Genomic DNA, 22,632 nt, shown 5'->3' with positions numbered 1-22,632 from the left:
AAAATTGGTGATTCATAAACATTGTCGAGACCGCTAACTTCGCGAGAGCATAATTCCGTAATTTTTCCGTCAAATTTCATGCTTTTGGTGTCATTATGATCGGGAAAAGATTCTCTATCTTTTCATAAGAAAAAATAATTTTTTTTTTTTTAATTTTGGCAACCCTGAGAACAAGTCTCTGAGAGGGCCTGGCGACCCCCAAAGGGTTAAGCGGTAAAAAATCATAATACATCACGACAATAAACTACAATTACATATTCACTTTATTTTTTGTAAGATCTGTTGGTCTAAAAAAAAGATGTTTGGCTTTTTGGGGGGCTCCCAGGAACATAACCCTATTTTTCCCATAAGTTCTTTAATTTGTCTAACACGGTTTTAACTACCATGGCATTTTCAGGAACATAACTACCATGTTTAATGACAGTTTACTGTAATTAAAATCTCTCTCCTCTAGTTACTCACACTTTTGCTACTTATTCCTCAAAAAACTTTAATTATAAGGTCTCTTCATTCAGATAAACCAAAGGAGATCTATTAAATATTTAATGTTAACTCACCTATCAGAGTCTGGCTTTTGTTCCCAAGCTTCACCTTGCTTCCAGAGCATACAGCCATGCATCTGGCCACACACACCAATCTTGCTCACTTTCCTCATTCCTTCCCTAGGAAGCCGCGAGACACACATCTGCAGTGCTGAGAGGATGCGTGGAACATCCTGTTTGTTGCCCTCTGTACCTGTTGTTGCAGTCAAACTTTAAACAAACAAGTTCAAGTTGCTTAGTAGGCTAAATCCCTATAAAAATAGAAGATAGTACTCCATACTACAATTACTTATTATGTTAGGGAGTGATACTGAGGTAACTAAGTCTTTAATCAGTGTTTTAGACTGAAGTTCATGACTGTTAGCATTTTAGCCATCTTGGAGTCTGCTGCATTATTTACTTACCTTAGCTACGTTGATCATACTGACATAAAATATTAATTAAAATGGTTGCAAAACCTGATTTAAAACTGGAGACAACATCCTAATAAATATTTTTTTTTTTTTATTATCACACTGGCCGATTCCCACCAAGGCAGGGTGGCCCGAAAAAGAAAAACTTTCACCATCATTCACTCCATCACTGTCTTGCCAGAAGGGTGCTTTACACTACAGTTTTTAAACTGCAACATTAACACCCCTCCTTCAGAGTGCAGGCACTGTACTTCCCATCTCCAGGACTCAAGTCCGGCCTGCCGGTTTCCCTGAATCCCTTCATAAATGTTACTTTGCTCACACTCCAACAGCACGTCAAGTATTAAAAACCATTTGTCTCCATTCACTCCTATCAAACACGCTCACGCATGCCTGCTGGAAGTCCAAGCCCCTCGCACACAAAACCTCCTTTACCCCCTCCCTCCAACCCTTCCTAGGCCGACCCCTACCCCGCCTTCCTTCCACTACAGACTGATACACTCTTGAAGTCATTCTGTATCGCTCCATTCTCTCTACATGCCCGAACCACCTCAACAACCCTTCCTCCGCCCTCTGGACAACAGTTTTGGTAATCCCGCACCTCCTCCTAACTTCCAAACTACGAATTCTCTGCATTATATTCACACCACACATTGCCCTCAGACACGACATCTCCACTGCCTCCAGCCTTCTCCTCGCTGCAACATTCATCACCCACGCTTCACACCCATATAAGAGCGTTGGTAAAACTATACTCTCATACATTCCCCTCTTTGCCTCCAAGGACAAAGTTCTTTGTCTCCACAGACTCCTAAGTGCACCACTCACTCTTTTTCCCTCATCAATTCTATGATTCACCTCATCTTTCATAGACCCATCCGCTGACACGTCCACTCCCAAATATCTGAATACGTTCACCTCCTCCATACTCTCTCCCTCCAATCTGATATTCAATCTTTCATCACCTAATCTTTTTGTTATCCTCATAACCTTACTCTTTCCTGTATTCACCTTTAATTTTCTTCTTTTGCACACCCTACCAAATTCATCCACCAATCTCTGCAACTTCTCTTCAGAATCTCCCAAGAGCACAGTGTCATCAGCAAAGAGCAGCTGTGACAACTCCCACTTTGTGTGTGATTCTTTATCTTTTAACTCCACGCCTCTTGCCAAGACCCTCGCATTTACTTCTCTTACAACCCCATCTATAAATATATTAAACAACCACGGTGACATCACACATCCTTGTCTAAGGCCTACTTTTACTGGGAAAAAATTTCCCTCTTTCCTACATACTCTAACTTGAGCCTCACTATCCTCGTAAAAACTCTTCACTGCTTTCAGTAACCTACCTCCTACACCATACACTTGCAACATCTGCCACATTGCCCCCCTATCCACCCTGTCATACGCCTTTTCCAAATCCATAAATGCCACAAAGACCTCTTTAGCCTTATCTAAATACTGTTCACTTATGTGTTTCACTGTAAACACCTGGTCCACACACCCCTTACCTTTCCTAAAGCCTCCTTGTTCATCTGCTATCCTATTCTCCGTCTTACTCTTAATTCTTTCAATTATAACTCTACCATACACTTTACCAGGTACACTCAACAGACTTATCCCCCTATAATTTTTGCACTCTCTTTTATCCCCTTTGCCTTTATACAAAGGAACTATGCATGCTCTCTGCCAATCCCTAGGTACCTTACCCTCTTCCATACATTTATTAAATAATTGCACCAACCACTCCAAAACTATATCCCCACCTGCTTTTTAACATTTCTATCTTTATCCCATCAATCCCGGCTGCCTTGCCCCCTTTCATTTTACCTACTGCCTCACGAACTTCCCCCACACTCACAACTGGCTCTTCCTCACTCCTACAAGATGTTATTCCTCCTTGCCCTATACACGAAATCACAGCTTGCAAAAATCTGGGAAAACAGAATAAAGTAAATTACTGCATAACTCACTAAATTTGAAAACTCCTCATTAAAACTTTATGACTGCAAAGTTTTATTGCAAACATGTATGAAATATAGCCATTCATTGTTCTCTTCCTTTCTTTAGATACAATTTGTTTGCAAAATGAAAAAAAAAAAAAAAGAAAGAAACAAGTTGGTTTAGCTTGGGGATGTGCTTTATAAGCAAGACTTCATTATGTACACTGTTTATATGACAAGGTAAACAGTTATTACAGCCCTGTTTCACAGCATCAGCATAATTTAGTGCCTTGCTGCACACTTTCCGTATCTTACTGAGAAAAAGAATGAGCATAGGATATAGTATGTACTACAAGACAAGAATAACCGTTGCTTGTATCTTTGAAAACTCAAGCCATGAAGACAGAGGCAAATGTGTTAGGTCAAAACTGCATGCTGGAAAAAGTGTATTACATAGCAACAGTGTTAATAACCACAAAAAATAAGAAAAGAAAACAATCAGTTATGCATTTTAGTAAAATTGTCACAATTTGTCAACACATGCTAGCATTGGGTATTATAATTATTAAGTTACCATGCACTATATAAAGAAGTGAAGTTTTTTCGTGTTTCTACCTTAATTTGACTCATGGTGGACAAAGTCACTTTTATACACAACCAATAGATAATTAGTAAAATCAAAATACACAGGAAACTCACATTTGTATGAAGGCATTAATAATATTGAGATAATGAATTTAAATAGAGACATTGTAATACAAGAATAACTCAGAGAAAAGGATGTATGTATGTATGTATGTATGTATGTATGTATGTATGTATGTATGTATGTATGTATGTATGTATGTATGTATGTATGTATGTATGGCTCACTGAACTGATCTTTTACATTTTATTACTGTTGCTGTTTTGTAAGAGCCACAAAACCCCAAAAATTTTTATAATGGACCCTGAGTAGTACCGGTGACCTTGACAAAACAAAGTTTTGACTTAATCTCCAGTAAAGCTTAGCAATTCACACAGTAAATCATGATATAGTATCTCAGTTGAAAATATATAAATGGCAAAATGGTGTTTACCATTTTCTCAATTTTTTTTTGGTGTAGATTTATGCAATAATGTGAATAATTTCCATAGTTAGTATGCCATACTAAATGATAAATTGATAATTGTATTTCAGGTAGAGTACATAGTTTTGCATGTAAATATGATGTATCGGTGGTAGTGTTGCAAGTGATTGTTTGCAGTACAGTGTGGTGGAATCCTTAAATTCAGGCTTTCTATTTCACAGGCACTGAAATTATCACACTTAATACTGAAGGACCTCCCACAAATAGCTTCAAATTACCTGTTTTACAAATAAGAAAATAAAAATTACAAATATTCAATGTTTTTTCCACCCTTGACATCTAAAGAAACAACAAGGCAAACCATGTGACCAGCAAACCCCCCAAAACTGACTGCAGAAATAACTTAAAAAAAAAAAAAAAAAAATATGTACTTGTAAATAACAGTTTATTAAAGAAAAAACTGAAAAAACAAGGCTCCAAGTTTTCATGTCTAAAGCATTAGGGACAACACAAAATTTTACAAATAAAATGCCTCAGAATTAATATTGCAATAACTGTTAAAGTATTGTATTTATTGATTCCATCATCAAAAAAATTTAAAAGTAAAATAATTGTAATTTTTAATATTAACAGACAGACATATTTAGAAGGAAGGATAAGAAGATATTCAATATAAATCACTGTATCTGTTGCAACTTGTACAGGTTGATGAACAAGGCATGTGCAACATCTGGGTATCTTTCTTTTGTAGATGTTTTGCCATCCAGTGGCTTTATAAATACAATCAAGTAACATAAACGGATGACTGTAAATGACAAGGTAATCAATCCCTAGCCTCACAGAAGACAGTAGACAAGAGACTGATCACCTCCTCTTCTACAGTCTTCTGTTTATGTGTCTGTATTATTTTGATAAACCCACCGGACAGCAAAATGTCTACACAATCAAGATATCCAGATATTGCACATGTGTTTAATTCATCAAGTTGTTGGTACTGTATACCACTGATATGATATCTGTAATGGGTTCTGAGGATCACTGCATCTGCAGCCCAGTCTTAGACCAGACCTAACCTGGAAAGGAAATATTACCAAACTAAGAACTACAGTATAGTATTAGAAAAACAAGAATGTAAAGATGTGCATACTAAATGTGAGTAGAAGATTGTAAGCTTTACCGGTCATCTTACATGCTTACAAAACAAAAAGTAAAGATCAGCAATCACTCAAGAGTGCAAAATATTTAACAGGCTACTATTCTGCACTAATCTGACAGGATGCTAGTACCTCTCTGTAGAAGTGCTATAGATCTACTTAGGGAAGTAATCACATGTTAGTAGAAATAATGCATGAAGTCACTTATGGTCCGAGTAATGAGAATGGTTAATACTGCACGAAGAAGGCACGATGACATATAAAAGTGGAAACTAAAACTTAAGTCAAACTTAAGAAAATCTAATGGAACCAGATATTACAAAGAAATCATATAATAAATTATATTACAAACTAATATGGAATGACATTTTGTGCCAAAAATCTGTAATTATCTAAACAAAATAGAATGGTTTAAGAACAGATGATGAACAGATATGAAAACTAAGCCAAGGACAAGGTAATCAATGTAGGACAATTATCAAGCTGAAAATATATCAAATACTAGAGGCCAAGTTACATTTAAATAAGTAAAAAATCAATAATTGTACTGTAAGAGGAGAAAATACACTTTGATTTCATAGTTTTATGCACTCCATACCTGTCATGTAGGTAGTAATGCAATTATCACTCTCTCTCACACACATCACAAATGCACTGAACCCCCACCCACATACACTGTTTTTGACATGAGAATGATATTACAGATGGTACTGAATCAGATATATCCCTGTTTAGTGATGACTTAAAACTAACAAGAATAAAAACAGATGAAGAAAAAGAATGGCTTCAAATGGATCTGGACTAATTGGAAGACAGGTTGGATAAGCAGTTGCTTGAATTCAGCCTAAGCAAATGTAAGGCTATGAAGATTGGGAAAGGGGAAAGAAGACCAGACACAAAGTATAGATTTGGGAACAGAGACTGTAGACTTAACCTGAAGGAAAAGACCTAGAAGTGACCGTAGTGCCTGACATATTGTCAGAGGCTCACATCAATCGAATAACTTCTATAGCCAATACTCATCTAGCAAATCTTAGAGTAGCCTTTAGGAATCGCAATAGTCATTCCAGGCCCTTTATACAAACATGTCAGTCCCAGCTTGAAATATGCAGCACTAGCAGGGAACCTACACTAGAAAAAGTATATTAAGAAACTGGAGAAAATGCAGAAGTATACAGTAAGGTTTGTTTCAGAGTTAAGGAGTATAAACTATGAGAAGTGATTAATGGAATCTAATGCAACAACACTGAAAGATAGAAGAACAAGGGGAGATATGACAATATACAACATACTCAAAGAAAGTGAGAGGATAGACAGGGACATGCTGTTTGAGAGGCAAACAGGAACCCAGACACACAGCTGGAAGTAAAACACAAATGAGCCACAGGGATGTCAGGAAGTATTTCATCAGTCTTAAGAGTGGTTGAGCAGTAAAATGATCTCAATGAAGTGGTGGGAGCAGGTTCCATATAGTTTTCAGAGCAGGTATGTTAAGGCCCATGAAAATAGGAGGAAGTGAATCTTGGCAGGTGGTAACTTGAGGGGCAGGGCCAGGAGCAAGGACTTGACCCCTGCAACCACACAGAGGTTAGCAAGCCCTCCCTCCCTGCCCACACACACACTAACAAATGCAAATTAAGAGTGCACAGCTGTTGTATGTTGCACACATTGCAAGATGCAAAAGAGCAAAATATAAAATGACTAAGCTATACAGTAAAACAAAATGGATTTCAATAATGAAAAACATGAGCTATGAAGTGAGACTAAGAACATTAAAAATGTCTTCACTGTAAGCTAGATACTATAACCATACACAGAAAATGTGGAAAACAAAATTACTGAAACTACAGCAGGAAAAAAACAAGTGGACACAATCATAAATTATATAAAATGTGGAAAAAAAAGTCTTTGATGAATAAAATGAGCTGTAGAATGAAGGTTGTGTGCAAGAACTACAGTCAAGCACTAAAAACTGAGATTGACTGAGACAGGAGGCATTCTGAGCTCATAACCAATTCAACTTAACCCATTATAAAAACCAGAGGGGAAAATTTAAAGGAATAATTTAAAAAAAAAAAAACTATTAGAGAACAAATAAGAAACAGGCCATATCACTGTGTGAGTACAAAAACTTTAAAATTTTCTGAAACGTCATTTTCAAAAATTTGGTGCTAGACTGCATCGCAAGCTCATAAATAATTTGAATAAATTTAAAACAGATGGAATACTTGAGTCTAATTACTCCTGTAACCATAAATAGGAAATTATACATAAACTATATACAATAGATGAGGAACACTGTAATGGAATCAAAAACACAAAATTAGTATAAAGTAACCAGAGGGTTGAAAGAACAGTTTTCATGGTATCTACATTACCGCTACTTCAAACTATTTCTGCGCACACACACACACATACAGATGTTGCTGCCTCTGAAAAACAGAATCCTTTTTCACAATCCTGAATGTGAACTGGGAAAAATAAATCTATGTACCTATTAGTCTACCTACTTTCCCGAGGGGTGAATACAGGAAGAGTTTCCCTGGAGAATGACCATAAGCAGTCTTTCCACTAAGAAATGAGCATAGGCATGGTCCCCATGCAGGGTGACTATAGAGAACCATCTCCTGTGGAGTGACCATGGGTAGTGCCCAACCTTCCCCTTCCCCTTACACTACTCCTGCATAATCCCTTCATCTTTTAAGAGGGTGGGTGCCTTGATGCTGGCAAAGTGTACTTGATCCTAGGAATTAAAGAAATCCTCCCTTTCCCTGAATCAAACCTGATTACCTGCCTTTTCCCAGGCAATGTATGACCTCTACAGGTTTACTGCTTCCCAATACTAATACTAATAATAATACTAATAATAATACTAATAATAATACTAATAATAATACTAATAATAATAATAATAATAATAATAATAATAATAATAATAATAATAATAATAACAACAACAACAACAACTCCCTCTATTTCCACAACACTGCTCTACTCTGTAACCCTCAGGTACAAGACACTACCCAAACTAATCAGACATTAGCTGAAGAACTGTACATGGTGTCAGAAATAATTTGATATCTATATTTATATGGACAATTCATATGGAAGATAGATTTGCATGCTATCTATAACAATAATCCCAAAGCTGGCTCCACCCAAGCTTAACATACATTTTCTGAAAAACTCTCAATGCTGTCAGAAACAACTAAATAATGTCATAACTATAGTACATAGATAATAAATATTTGCATGCTAACTATAATAATCACAATTAAGGCTGTAAGAAACTCTTCTATGACTACTTCATAACTATAGACTGACAGCCAGCATTGGTCATTTCAATGAGGTTCATTTCAACTAAAGTGTATATGACAGAATTTTAAAAGAAATCTAAAAACTTGTAAGAAGCTGAGTGAAGTAGGAAGATGCATCTCCATCAATGAGTTTGCTATTTGTCAAGCAGCTGAGTTTTTATGACATACCAATTGTAATGTGATTATACTCTTCTAACTAACATAGCTTAAATCAAATCTAAACACTACTTGTATTCTGAATTATACATATTCTATTCTCTATCTTCAATTATGCCTTAACAACTGATCAAAATAAATTTACACAAGAAAGTCATACAAAAGAATTAAGTTCCTTGATATTAATGAAAGAATACAGAAATAAAAGAAATAAAAGAAGCAATAATAGATTTTTACATAAAGTGGAAGATGTCACTGTTTAAAAAAGATACACCATGTATTGTATACATTTTTTCATCTAATTACCTTAGGAAAACCACACCTTAAGCTCCATTATAACACTGATTTCCTTAATATTAATTATGTATAACTATCCCAGTTTGTGTCAACATGCAATGTTGTAATCAAGTGATTTGTTAGACAATGGAACAACAAAACAGACAAATTTATATTTACATGGGAAGCATTCTTTCTCAGCAATGAGTGTTTTATCTCTCCTAAGAATAAGATTACTTCCACTAAATATAAGAATAAAACCAAGAACAGTGATAAGACCAATTAAACTTGTTACAGGCTGATGGCTAAGAGAGCATTTTCTCATATTCAACAAAATTTTGCATATCACTTGTGATTACAGTATAAAAGTAGAAAGCTCAAGGACTGAAGCATGACAACCACTCCATGTTGGAAAGGAAGGCAACACATGGGTAATTACACCTACCATCCGACTTACAACCTGCTCGACTTACGACCACTTGACTTACGACCACTTGACTTACGACCGTGTTTTTTATGCCAAATTTCTGGGAAATAAACAACTACACCTACCATCCGACTTACGACCTGCTCGACTTACGACCACTCGACTTACGACCATGTTTTTTATAAGATAAGATAAGATTTCGTTCATATTTTTAACCCTGGAGGGTTAGCCACCCAGGATAACCCAAGAAAGTCAGTGCGTCATCGAGGACTGTCTAACTTATTTCCATTGGGGTCCTTAATCTTGTCCCCCAGGATGCGACCCACACCAGTCGACTAACACCCAGGTACCTATTTGCTGCTAGGTGAACAGGACAACAGGTGTAAGGAAACGTGTCGAAATGTTTACACCCGCCGGGAATCGAACCCGGGCCCTCCGTGTGTGAAGCGGGAGCTTTAGCCACCAGGCCACCGGGCCACAGCCAAATTTCTGGGAAATAAACAACTATTTGTGTTGTACACAGTGTTTATCCTAAACCTTACAGTATAAAATACAGTACTAACAACATAAAAAGTAAAGTAAAACATGAAATACCAAAATAAAACAATAAAATAAAGTCATTACAAAAATGTTTTGTTGATATTCAGTAGTAAAGTTCGACTTATGACCATTTCGACTTACGACCGGTTTCTCGGAACTGAACTCGGTCGTAAGTCGGATGGTAATAGAAATTTATACTTAGGGGAAGCAAGGTACAATTGGCTGCTAACATGTCATGTAAAGAGAATTTGTTTTGAATTAATACTACCAGTTTAATGTCTGATGATGTTGATAGCAACTATTAAAATGAAATTTCCAAAATTTAAGCAAAAAAATTAATATGGTGCAAACATAAAAGATTAAGGTAGTAGGTTGGTAGACAGCAACCACCCAGGGAAGTACTACCGTCCTGCCAGATGACTGTGAAACAAAAACCTGTAACTGTTTTGCATGATGGTAGGATTGCTGGTTTCTTTTTCTGTCTCATAAACACGCTAAGATAACAGGGATATCTTGCTACTCCTACTTACACTTTGGTCACACTTCACAGACACGCACATGCATATATATATATACATACATCTAGGTTTTTCTCCTTTTTCTAAATAGCTCTTGTTCTTTTTTATTTCTTCTATTGTCCATGGGGAAGTGGAAAAGAATCTTTCCTCCGTAAGCCATGCGTGTCGTATGAGGCGACTAAAATGCCGGGAGCAATGGGCTAGTAACCCCTTCTCCTGTATACAATTACTAAAAAAGAGAAGAAGAAAAACTTTATAAAACTGGGTTGCTTAAATGTGCGTGGATGTAGTGCGGATGACAAGAAACAGATGATTGCTGATGTTATGAATGAAAAGAAGTTGGATGTCCTGGCCCTAAGCGAAACAAAGCTGAAGGGGGTAGGAGAGTTTCAGTGGGGGGAAATAAATGGGATTAAATCTGGAGTATCTGAGAGAGTTAGAGCAAAGGAAGGGGTAGCAGTAATGTTAAATGATCAGTTATGGAAGGAGAAAAGAGAATATGAATGTGTAAATTCAAGAATTATGTGGATTAAAGTCAAGGTTGGATGCGAGAAGTGGGTCATAATAAGCGTGTATGCACCTGGAGAAGAGAGGAATGCAGAGGAGAGAGAGAGATTTTGGGAGATGTTAAGTGAATGTATAGGAGCCTTTGAACCAAGTGAGAGAGTAATTGTGGTAGGGGACTTGAATGCTAAAGTAGGAGAAACTTTTAGAGAGGGTGTGGTAGGTAAGTTTGGGGTGCCAGGTGTAAATGATAATGGGAGCCCTTTGATTGAACTTTGTATAGAAAGGGGTTTAGTTATAGGTAATACATATTTTAAGAAAAAGAGGATAAATAAGTATACACGATATGATGTAGGGCGAAATGACAGTAGTTTGTTGGATTATGTATTGGTAGATAAAAGACTGTTGAGTAGACTTCAGGATGTACATGTTTATAGAGGGGCCACAGATATATCAGATCACTTTCTAGTTGTAGCTACACTGAGAGTAAAAGGTAGATGGGATACAAGGAGAATAGAAGCATCAGGGAAGAGAGAGGTGAAGGTTTATAAACTAAAAGAGGAGGCAGTTAGGGTAAGATATAAACAGCTATTGGAGGATAGATGGGCTAATGAGAGCATAGGCAATGGGGTCGAAGAGGTATGGGGTAGGTTTAAAAATGTAGTGTTAGAGTGTTCAGCAGAAGTTTGTGGTTACAGGAAAGTGGGTGCAGGAGGGAAGAGGAGCGATTGGTGGAATGATGATGTAAAGAGAGTAGTAAGGGAGAAAAAGTTAGCATATGAGAAGTTTTTACAAAGTAGAAGTGATGCAAGGAGGGAAGAGTATATGGAGAAAAAGAGAGAAGTTAAGAGAGTGGTGAAGCAATGTAAAAAGAGAGCAAATGAGAGAGTGGGTGAGATGTTATCAACAAATTTTGTTGAAAATAAGAAAAAGTTTTGGAGTGAGATTAACAAGTTAAGAAAGCCTAGAGAACAAATGGATTTGTCAGTTAAAAATAGGAGAGGAGAGTTATTAAATGGAGAGTTAGAGGTATTGGGAAGATGGAAGGAATATTTTGAGGAATTGTTAAATGTTGATGAAGATAGGGAAGCTGTGATTTCGTGTATAGGGCAAGGAGGAATAACATCTTGTAGGAGTGAGGAAGAGCCAGTTGTGAGTGTGGGGGAAGTTCGTGAGGCAGTAGGCAAAATGAAAGGGGGTAAGGCAGCCGGGATTGATGGGATAAAGATAGAAATGTTAAAAGCAGGTGGGGATATAGTTTTGGAGTGGTTGGTGCAATTATTTAATAAATGTATGGAAGAGGGTAAGGTACCTAGGGATTGGCAGAGAGCATGCATAGTTCCTTTGTATAAAGGCAAAGGGGATAAAAGAGAGTGCAAAAATTATAGGGGGATAAGTCTGTTGAGTGTACCTGGTAAAGTGTATGGTAGAGTTATAATTGAAAGAATTAAGAGTAAGACGGAGAATAGGATAGCAGATGAACAAGGAGGCTTTAGGAAAGGTAGGGGGTGTGTGGACCAGGTGTTTACAGTGAAACATATAAGTGAACAGTATTTAGATAAGGCTAAAGAGGTCTTTGTGGCATTTATGGATTTGGAAAAGGCATATGACAGGGTGGATAGGGGGGCAATGTGGCAGATGTTGCAAGTGTATGGTGTAGGAGGTAGGTTACTGAAAGCAGTGAAGAGTTTTTACGAGGATAGTGAGGCTCAAGTTAGAGTATGTAGGAAAGAAGGAAATTTTTTCCCAGTAAAGGTAGGCCTTAGACAAGGATGTGTGATGTCACCGTGGTTGTTTAATATATTTATAGATGGGGTTGTAAGAGAAGTAAATGCGAGGGTCTTGGCAAGAGGCGTGGAGTTAAAAGACAAAGAATCACACACAAAGTGGGAGTTGTCACAGCTGCTCTTTGCTGATGACACTGTGCTCTTGGGAGATTCTGAAGAGAAGTTGCAGAGATTGGTGGATGAATTTGGTAGGGTGTGCAAAAGAAGAAAATTAAAGGTGAATACAGGAAAGAGTAAGGTTATGAGGATAACAAAAAGATTAGGTGATGAAAGATTGAATATCAGATTGGAGGGAGAGAGTATGGAGGAGGTGAATGTATTCAGATATTTGGGAGTGGACGTGTCAGCGGATGGGTCTATGAAAGATGAGGTGAATCATAGAATTGATGAGGGAAAAAGAGTGAGTGGTGCACTTAGGAGTCTGTGGAGACAAAGAACTTTGTCCTTGGAGGCAAAGAGGGGAATGTATGAGAGTATAGTTTTACCAACGCTCTTATATGGGTGTGAAGCGTGGGTGATGAATGTTGCAGCGAGGAGAAGGCTGGAGGCAGTGGAGATGTCATGTCTGAGGGCAATGTGTGGTGTGAATATAATGCAGAGAATTCGTAGTTTGGAAGTTAGGAGGAGGTGCGGGATTACCAAAACTGTTGTCCAGAGGGCTGAGGAAGGGTTGTTGAGGTGGTTCGGACATGTAGAGAGAATGGAGCGAAACAGAATGACTTCAAGAGTGTATCAGTCTGTAGTGGAAGGAAGGCGGGGTAGGGGTCGGCCTAGGAAGGGTTGGAGGGAGGGGGTAAAGGAGGTTTTGTGTGCGAGGGGCTTGGACTTCCAGCAGGCATGCGTGAGCGTGTTTGATAGGAGTGAATGGAGACAAATGGTTTTTAATACTTGACGTGCTGTTGGAGTGTGAGCAAAGTAACATTTATGAAGGGATTCAGGGAAACCGGCAGGCCGGACTTGAGTCCTGGAGATGGGAAGTACAGTGCCTGCACTCTGAAGGAGGGGTGTTAATGTTGCAGTTTAAAAACTGTAGTGTAAAGCACCCTTCTGGCAAGACAGTGATGGAGTGAATGATGGTGAAAGTTTTTCTTTTTCGGGCCACCCTGCCTTGGTGGGAATCGGCCGGTGTGATAATAAAAAAAATAAAAAAAATTTTTAAAAGAACTGTAGCTTCATTTGTAAGAAATTTTTAAAAAAAGCAAAAACAATTTAGTAAAACAGACATCACTTGTATTGGTTGTCCTACAGCAACTTGGAAAGCAAAGAAAACAAAAGAATTAGAGAGACTGAGGTAAGGATATATATATACATATATAGCATAGAGAAGAACGAAAGGTGGATTGGAAAACCCATTCTAATATTAGAGCTTTATGAATTTCATCAGGGCATTCCACTAACTAGTCCACTTCATCAAAAATAAAAATATCACATCATAAGATGTGATCATTTGGTTTATAGAACTATATGTGCAAAATAAATCAATTTCACCAAGATAGATACTGACATGTAAGAGTTTTATGAAAGAAAAATGCCAACAGAAGAAACAACAATCAATTATTCAAACAAAATAAAATAAACAGTATCATATGTGGACAATGGCACTATTGATCTCTCATTCATTAAACTGCATCAATACAGATGTCTCCAGTATTTGTTTTTATTTTTGCTACCTTCTCCCTGGCTAAATACTGAGTGTGCTATTTTATTTAGTGAAGCCCAATTATTTATGGGAGAACAATGTACTTCTTATATTTAGTAGCAGCAATCCATTTAAGGATTAAAACTTCTACTGATGGCAATCTCAACACCACAATATGTTTTAAAAGTTGCAAATGTAAGATACTTTGTTATCCATTCTGTTACCCAATAGAGGTTATAAGGATTATCTTTCCCATGGCCCAGTCTCAAACTAAGCCTCCTAGGATGGAAAAGAAATATTACATGATTAAAATCTATTAAGAAATGCATAGGAAACTAAAGGGTTTGTGTACATGGAATGTAAGTTGAAGTTTGTAAGAGCTTCATTTTCTAAAATGTTCATGAGACAGAGGAAACATCAGCATTCCTACCAGAGTGCAAAAAATTTAACAGGTTTCCATTTCACACTCATTTGAAAGGACAGTAAAACCTCCCTCCTGAATGGTTACTGTCTACCAAGTAGCCTCCTACTTGGAGGAATACCATCCAGACCAGGAAGACAGCAGAGAAGTGATCCCATTCTGCACCCAATAAGAAAGATCACTGGTATCACTGGTAAGAAGAGTACAGTGAGATGACAGTAGTAATTACCAAGTTCACTGGGAACGTCTGAGTATGTGTCTTTTTTCTGGCTAGAGATGACTTCCTTGGACAAAACATCCACTAGACAACACTTCACTGATGTTGTCCCTATGTCAATTCCCAAAACACATTGATTTGAACTCATCCTGTAAAAAAACAAAAAAAAAAAAATGTATAAATAAAGTATCCTAATATTATCCAAATATACACAATATGACTGTTATCTTTAAATTTAATACAAAATTTACATATTTCAAATGAAAAATTACATATTCTATACCATAAATTAAAAATGGCAGAATTATTTCAGATCCATAAATGTAAATAACATTAGTGTGTTAATATACCAATTATAACTAAGAATTCATGCATTATGACAATAAATACAGTAGAATGACTTGGAGAGCGTATAACTCTATTGGGGAAAGAAAGCGGGGTAGGGGCCATCCCCAAAAAGGTTGGAGGGAGGGGGTAAACAAAGTTTTTTTGAGCAAGGGACTTGGATTTCCAGCAAGCGTGTGTGAGCGTGACAGATAGGATCAATTTCTTTAGTATTAAGTAATATGTAAGCCATTAAATTAAGTCTGCCCATAATGCCTAGGCATGATAGTGGCTCTCTTTGCACTGTACCCAATTACTGTAATTTCATAATCTCAATGAAACCTTGCAAATAAATAAACTTTGTTTTGTTTTGTTTTGTTTAATGGAGACAAATGGTTTTTGGGACCTGATGAGCTGTTGAAGTGTGATGTTTTGTGAAGGGATTCAGGGAAACTGGTTAGCCGGACTTGAAATGGGAAGTACAATGCCTGCACTTTGACCCTTTGACTGTCGTGACCCCAAAATATTAAAAAAAAAAAATTACTTTTTCTCATGAAATGATAATCTTTTCCCAGTGGTAATGACGCCAAAAGTATGAGATTTTATTAAAAATTATGGAATTACGCTTTCGCGAAGTTGGTGATCTCGGTGATATATACGCATCGGGATTTTCACCCACTTTGAGCCCTATTTTTGGCCAATTCCATTGCTCCAGTCGACCAAATTCATAGCTATTTCTTTAGAACTCCATTTGTTCTATCCCTTGAGTACAAGAAACTGCCCATTTACCGATTTCAACTACCCAATAAAGTGGTCAGAAATTAGCAATTTGGCCAATTTCACGCAAATTAAAAAAGATGCCATTTTCAAAAGTGTCCAGAATAAACAGTGCAGACATTCCTGGCACTAAAACAACATTTTCTCTGTTCATTAGTCATGTCTCCAGGCCCCTCTTGCAGACTACTGCATTATTGTTACACAGTGGTACCTCAGGATATGAACAGCTCAAAATTCGAACAGTTATGCAAGTGTATTTATATAAGTGCTTTCGTTAGTGTATTTTTGGGGGTCAAACAGATTAATCTAATTTACATTATTCCTTATGGGAACAAATTCATTTGGTATCAGCACTCGAACAGCCTTCTGGAACGAATTAAGTTTGTATCCCGAGGTACCACTGTACCTGTATAAATAATGTCAACCCATTTGTAACTGCATATTAAACTGGCCATGTACAATGTCATTTTTCCTTTACATACATACCCATGATAAAGTATAACTGAAAAATTATGCAAAATAAGCCTAAAATTAACACTTTCATTGATGGTAAGCATTTCACGGCTTCTCTTAGGCTTTGAAGACCTGCCAGCTTGTCTATTTTTGTGCTTCAGGGCAATTATTAAGCAAAATTAAGGGTTAGTTTTGAGTCAAAGTAAACCGTTGATAACTGAATCCGCGAATATCGAATCCATAGATACAGGGGCCCTACTGTATCTATGTGTACTTGTACCTAAATAAACTTACACACTGTGCTGGCATGAAGGTACACATTAAGATCACTAAGTGTGTCTCACTAGTGTTGGTAGATGGCTGTGTTGAAAAAATAATACATAATAATAATAATAATAATAATAATAATTACTCTGGGGTGCTTTAAATATTATATATTATGTTATTATAGACATTTTATTAACCCTTTCAGGGTCCACAGGCCCTCTCAGAGACTTGTTCTCAGGGTCCACCAAATTTCAAAACAAAAAAAATTATTTTTCTTATGAAAAGATAGAAAATCTTTTCCCAATCATAATGACACCAAAAGTATGAAATTTGATGGAAAACTTACGGAATTATGCTCTCGCAAAGTTAGCGGTCTCGACGATGTTTACGCATCAGCGATTTTGCCCACTTTGAGCCCTATTTTCAGCCAATTCCAATGTACTAGTCAACAAATATCGTAACTATTTAGCTTGAACTTCATTTTTTCTATCAAATGAGTACAAGAAACCACCAATTTACCGATTTCAACAATCCAATAAAGTGGTCAGAATTTAGCAATTTTGCCAATTTCACACAAATTTCAAAAGATGCCAATTTCCAAACAGGGTCCAGAATAAACAAGAAAGACATTCCTGGCACTAAAATAACATTTCCTCTGTTCATTAGTCATGTCCCCAGGCCCCTCTTACAATCTTTGCTTTCCATTTTGAATTTTTCTCACAAAAAATAGAAGATTTACTGTTATGCAGACTACTGCATTGGTGTAGAGATGGTATAAATAATATTGGCGCACTTGTGAAAGAATATTAGACTCACCAGTTGACGTGTATTGGACGCTTAGCATGATTTGTTTACTTTTGAACTTTGGCAAAAATCGAACATTTCTGCTACTTTGAGCTCAATTTCAAGGTACTTTTCATTGTAAAACCAGTCAAAATCCTCTCAATTTCTGTAATATGTCTTCCATTCTATACAATGAGACCAGGAAAACTAGAATACAACAATAAATACCATACAAAAATATAGTGCAAAGTCACTGTTTTAATCCAAACACACGGTCAAAGTTTTTTTTTCTCATTACGCACTGTGTGCTGCAGGATTTTTTTTATACTGCACACACTGACCACATAGACCCATTCTTTCATATGTAAGCCTACCAGCTTTCTCTTACTAGATTTGAAGGCGCCAGAATTTATGAGTACTAGTACGTCATGGACCCTGGTGCGTAAGCCGTACTAGTATGGCCAAAACCCTGAAAGGGTTAATCCAGCTATGATATTTTTTCAAAATTATATAAGAAACCTGCTATATATCATATAAACATAATACATATAAACACAGTATAACAAATTGATGTCAACATGAGAGATGGTAGCCAGGTGGCTTGTTGGAGTGACAGGCAAGAATTATGTTTCCTTTCATTTGTCTTTACTCATAGCATCATTCCCTCTAAATATGGTGTTGCATGAGAATGGGAGTGTTGCTGTTATTTATTCTAATGCACCAACATGAAAACAATTTGTACACAATGTAAGGTGTTTGTATTGTGGGGAAAAAGCTTCACAAACACATGCATAATGTGAAATAAATGCATATGAACAGCAAGTGAACAAGTATTAACCCTTTCAGGGACGCCAGGCCCTCTCCGAGACTTGTTCTCAGGGTCGCCAAATTTTCAAAAAAAAAAAAAAAAAATTCTTATGAAAAGATAGAGAATATTTTCACGATCATAATGACACCAAAAGTATGAAATTTGATGGAAAACTTGCGGAATTATGCTCTCGCGAAGTTAGCGGTCTCGACGATGTTTATGCATCGGTGATTTTGCCCACTTTAAGCCCTATTTTCGGCCAATTCCAGTGTACTAGTCAACAAAAATCATAACTATTTTGCTAGAACTCCATTTTTTCTATCGAATGAGTACAAGAAACCACCCTTTACCAATTTCAATTATCCAATAAAGTGGTCAGAATTTAGCAATTTTGCCAATTTCACACAAATTTCAAAAGATGCCAATTTCCGAACAGGGTCCAGAATAAACAAAAAAGACATTCCTGGCACTAAAATAACATTTCCTCTGTTCATCAGTCACGTCCCCATGCCCCTCTTACATTCTTTTGCTTTCCATTTTGAATTTTTATTCTCACAAAAAATAGGAGATTTACTGTTATGCAGATTACTGCATTAGTGTAGAAATGGTATAAATAATACAGCACACTTGTGAAAGAATATCAAACTCACCAGTTGACATGTATTGGACACTTAGCATGATTTGTTTACTTTTGAACTTTGGTAAAAATCAAACATTTCTGCTAATTTGAGCTCAATTTCAAGGTACTTTTCATTTTAAAACTAGTTAAAATCATCTCAATTTCTGTAATATGTCTTCCATTCCATAAAATGAGACCAGGGAAACTAGAATACAACAATAAATACCATACGGAAACACAGTGCAAAGTTGCTGTTTTAATCCAAAAACACGGTCAAAGTTTTTTTTTCCTCATTACACACTGCGTGCTGCAGGATTTTTTTTATACTGTGCAAGTAAGTAAGTTTATTCAGGTATACACAAATACAGTTACATAGAATTATCATACATAGCAGCATATGTGTAGAGAACCTAGGATAACCCAAAAAAGTCAGACAGAGTGACTTATTTCCATTGGGGTCCATTGGGCACACTGATCACATAGACCCATTCTTTCATATGTAGGCCTACCAGCTTTCTCTTACTAGATTTGAGGGCGCTAGAATTTAGGCGTACTAGTATGTCAAAAACCCTGGTGCGTAAGCCGTACTAGTACGTCCGAAACTCTGAAAGGGTTAATGTGAGTTCATCTGATGGCCCACCACCCACCCACTCTCAGTTTGTTTACATTCTTTGCATCTCTTTCATACTCTCTGGTTTACTTATCTCATTTACTGGTTCTCTCATTTACTTATTTTCTCATTTACTCATTCTGTCTCATTTACAATGGCATCTAATGGTTGTTGTGATAAAAAGAGGAGTTGCAAGCACTTTAAGTGCCATGTTAGAAACAATCACACTCAGTGAACAAGATATATCGATGGCAGTAAGCAAAATAATAATGATCACTCTCAGGTGCTTTGAATGTCCTATTATGTTTTTATAGACATTTTCATTAATCCATCTATTACATTTTTTTCAAAATTATATAAGAAATACACTATACATGTATATCACAAACAAAATACAGTGGACCTCCAGTTTTCGTACGGTCCACATATTGTACAATTAGGTTTTAGAACACTTTTGGGGGGAAAATTTTGGTCCAGATTTTGTACTTCAATCTGGAAATCATACATATCATACGCATCTGCCCACCCGGGAATGCCATCAGTCTGGCTTTGTCACTGGTTGAGTGAGCAATCGTCCAAAACATTTAGCAATTTTTGTGTTTGTTTATCGATTGCGACTGAGAAATAAGCCACCATAGGCCCAAAGAAAGTTCCTAGTGCGAGCCCTATGGTAAAGAAGGTGAGAAACACGATAGAATTCATGAAAGAGATTGTACAAAAATACGAAAGTGGCATATATTTAGCTGAGCTTGCCAAGATGTATGGGAAGTCGAAATCAACAATCTGTTCCATTCTGGCAAAGAAAGTAGAAATAAAGGAAGCTAAAGTTGCAAAAAGGGTAAATGTGCTAACAAAACAGAGATCACAAACCCCAGAGACGGGTTTGATACTTGAAGTCCTTATGGAGGGGGATTCCCCTTCTAAACAGTACCTTCAACTCCCTCTCTCCTCTTCGCCTTCTTCAATACAACAACAAGAGTCTTCAATAAAGGTATGTAATGTTCATTTATAATTAAAATTAGTCATATACAGTGGACCCCCGGTTCACGATATTAATCCGTTCCTGAGAGCTCATCATAAACCAAAATTATCGGAAAGCTAATCAATTTTCCCCATAAGAAATAATGGAAATCAAATTAATCCGTGCTAGACACCCAAAAGTATGAAAAAAAAAAACTTTTACCACATGACATATTAAGTTTAATGCAATATAATAATTACAATAACAATAATAACAATAGAATAATCACAATAGAATACATGTAATTGACACTTACCTTTAATGAAGATCTGGTGATGATTGATGGGATGGGAGGAGGGGAGAGTGTCGAAGTTTTTAATGTTCAGAAGGGGAATCCCCCTCCATTAGGACTTGAGGTAGCAAGTCCTTTTCCAGGGTTACTTCCCTTCTTTTAATGCCACTAGGACCAGCTTGAGAGTCACTGGACCTTTGTCGCACAACATATCTGTCCATAGAGGCCTGTACCTCTCATTCCTTTATGACTTTCCTAAAGTGGTTCACAACATTGTCAGTGTACAGGTTGCCAACACAGCTTGCAGTAGCTGTGTCAGGGTGATTTTCATCAAAAAAAGGTTTGCACTTCAAGCCACTTTGCACACATCTCCTTAATTTCAATAGTCATTAGCACCCTTGGTCTCGATGGGTTGGAACTAGAAGCTTTCTTGGGGCCCATGGTGACTTATTTTGCAGAAACAAGCACCAAAAACAGTGATAATATGGATAATACAGAATGTACCAAATGTATCCTTACATGCGCGCACACTGGACACATCTCGTATGAATCGTATCGCACACTGGGTTTTGTAACGGGAACCAAGGCAATTTTTTTGCGATATAATGCTTCGGATACCGGATTTATCGGATACCGATGGCTTCGTGAACCGGGGGTCCACTGTATATTTATTTCTCATTGTTTTCTGTATGTAAAGCTATAGTTATTCTTTAAAAAATGCATTTTTTGTTAATATTTTTGGGTGTCTGGAACTTAATTGTATTTACAGTGAACCCTCAGTTATCAGCCGTTCTGCTTATTGGTCAACTCGCTTATTGGCCAGTTTTTTGGCTTCTGATTATTGGCCGCTATTTCGCTTATCAGCCATACTGGACGCTTATCAGCTGGCGATGCTCACGCATTCCTAAGTCAGCATAGCTATATCACTGGCCAAGTGAGGAAGCTTCTGCTCATTCATCCAAACATTTTGCTATAAATCAGTGTTTTTCTTTGTTTATTAAGTGCAACTGCGAAATAAGTAAGCATGGCCCCAAAGAAAGTGCCTAGTAAAGTTAGTGGCATACTCAGTGTGGTAAGGCATGGAGAGGCTGCAAGTTCTAATCAATGTGAAGCTGAAAAATTTGTGCAAGATTTCAAGGGGTACATAGAGGCTAAAGGATTCCTCCCCAAATAAGTGTTCAGTTGTGACATAACAGGCCTGTTTTGGAAGAAAATGCCAACGAGGACCTACATTACGCAGGAGGAAAAGGCCCTGCCTGGACACAAACCTGTGAAAAACAGGCTTACTCTTTTGTTCTGTGCTAACACTACTGGGGATTTCAAAGTGAAGCCTTTACTGGTGTATCTCACTGAAAATCCCAGTGTGTTCAAGAACACAATGTTTTCAAAAGTAAACTGTGTGTGATCTGGAGAGCTAACAATAATGCATGGGTCACAAGGCAAATTTTCAAAGAGTGAGTGAATGATGTGGTTGGCCTGAGTGTGAAAAAATACCTTCTGGAACTTAAATTGCCTCCTGGTACTGGACAATGCTCCTGCTCATCCTCCAAACTTGGTAGACCTATTGTCTGTAGAATTCTGTTTCATCACAGTGAAGTTCTTGCCTCCTAACACCACTCCTCTCATCCAGCCCATGGACCAGCAGGTCATTTTTATCTTCAAAAAACTGTACACCAGTGTTTCAAAGGTGCTTTAAAGTGACCTCAGACATAGATTTGACCCTAAAAGAATTCTGGAGGAATCACTTCAATATTCTCCATTGCATAAGCCTTATAGGTAAGGCTTGGGAGGGAGTGGCTTCCAGGACTTTG

The 22,632-nt window shown here is 37.2% G+C and overlaps 1 protein-coding gene across 8 annotated transcripts in view; it reads right to left on the bottom strand.

Moving 5' to 3' along the window:
- The window catches only part of LOC128701306 (sedoheptulokinase), a 116,503-nt gene that overhangs the window by 51,731 nt on the left and 42,140 nt on the right, over positions 1-22,632 (bottom strand). For 7 of the 8 annotated variants that reach the window (XR_011394024.1, XM_070100395.1, XM_070100391.1 and 4 more), the window contains 2 exons: positions 14,940-15,076; positions 558-735 (listed from right to left, as the gene is read on the bottom strand). Coding sequence is in view for 7 of the 8 variants with exons in the window: in XM_070100391.1 (XP_069956492.1) it covers positions 558-735; positions 14,940-15,076 (315 nt within the window). In the remaining variant the exon portion in view is untranslated. Of the gene's footprint in view, positions 1-557; positions 736-7,503; positions 7,558-14,939; positions 15,077-22,632 lie in introns of those variants that run through there. The other variant, XM_070100397.1, reaches the window with a different exon arrangement.

This window comes from Cherax quadricarinatus, chromosome 72 (assembly GCF_038502225.1).
Source record: "Cherax quadricarinatus isolate ZL_2023a chromosome 72, ASM3850222v1, whole genome shotgun sequence".
NCBI lineage: Eukaryota > Metazoa > Arthropoda > Malacostraca > Decapoda > Parastacidae > Cherax > Cherax quadricarinatus.
Note: the sequence above shows the minus strand (reverse complement) of the source record. Positions and strands in the feature narration are given on the sequence as shown.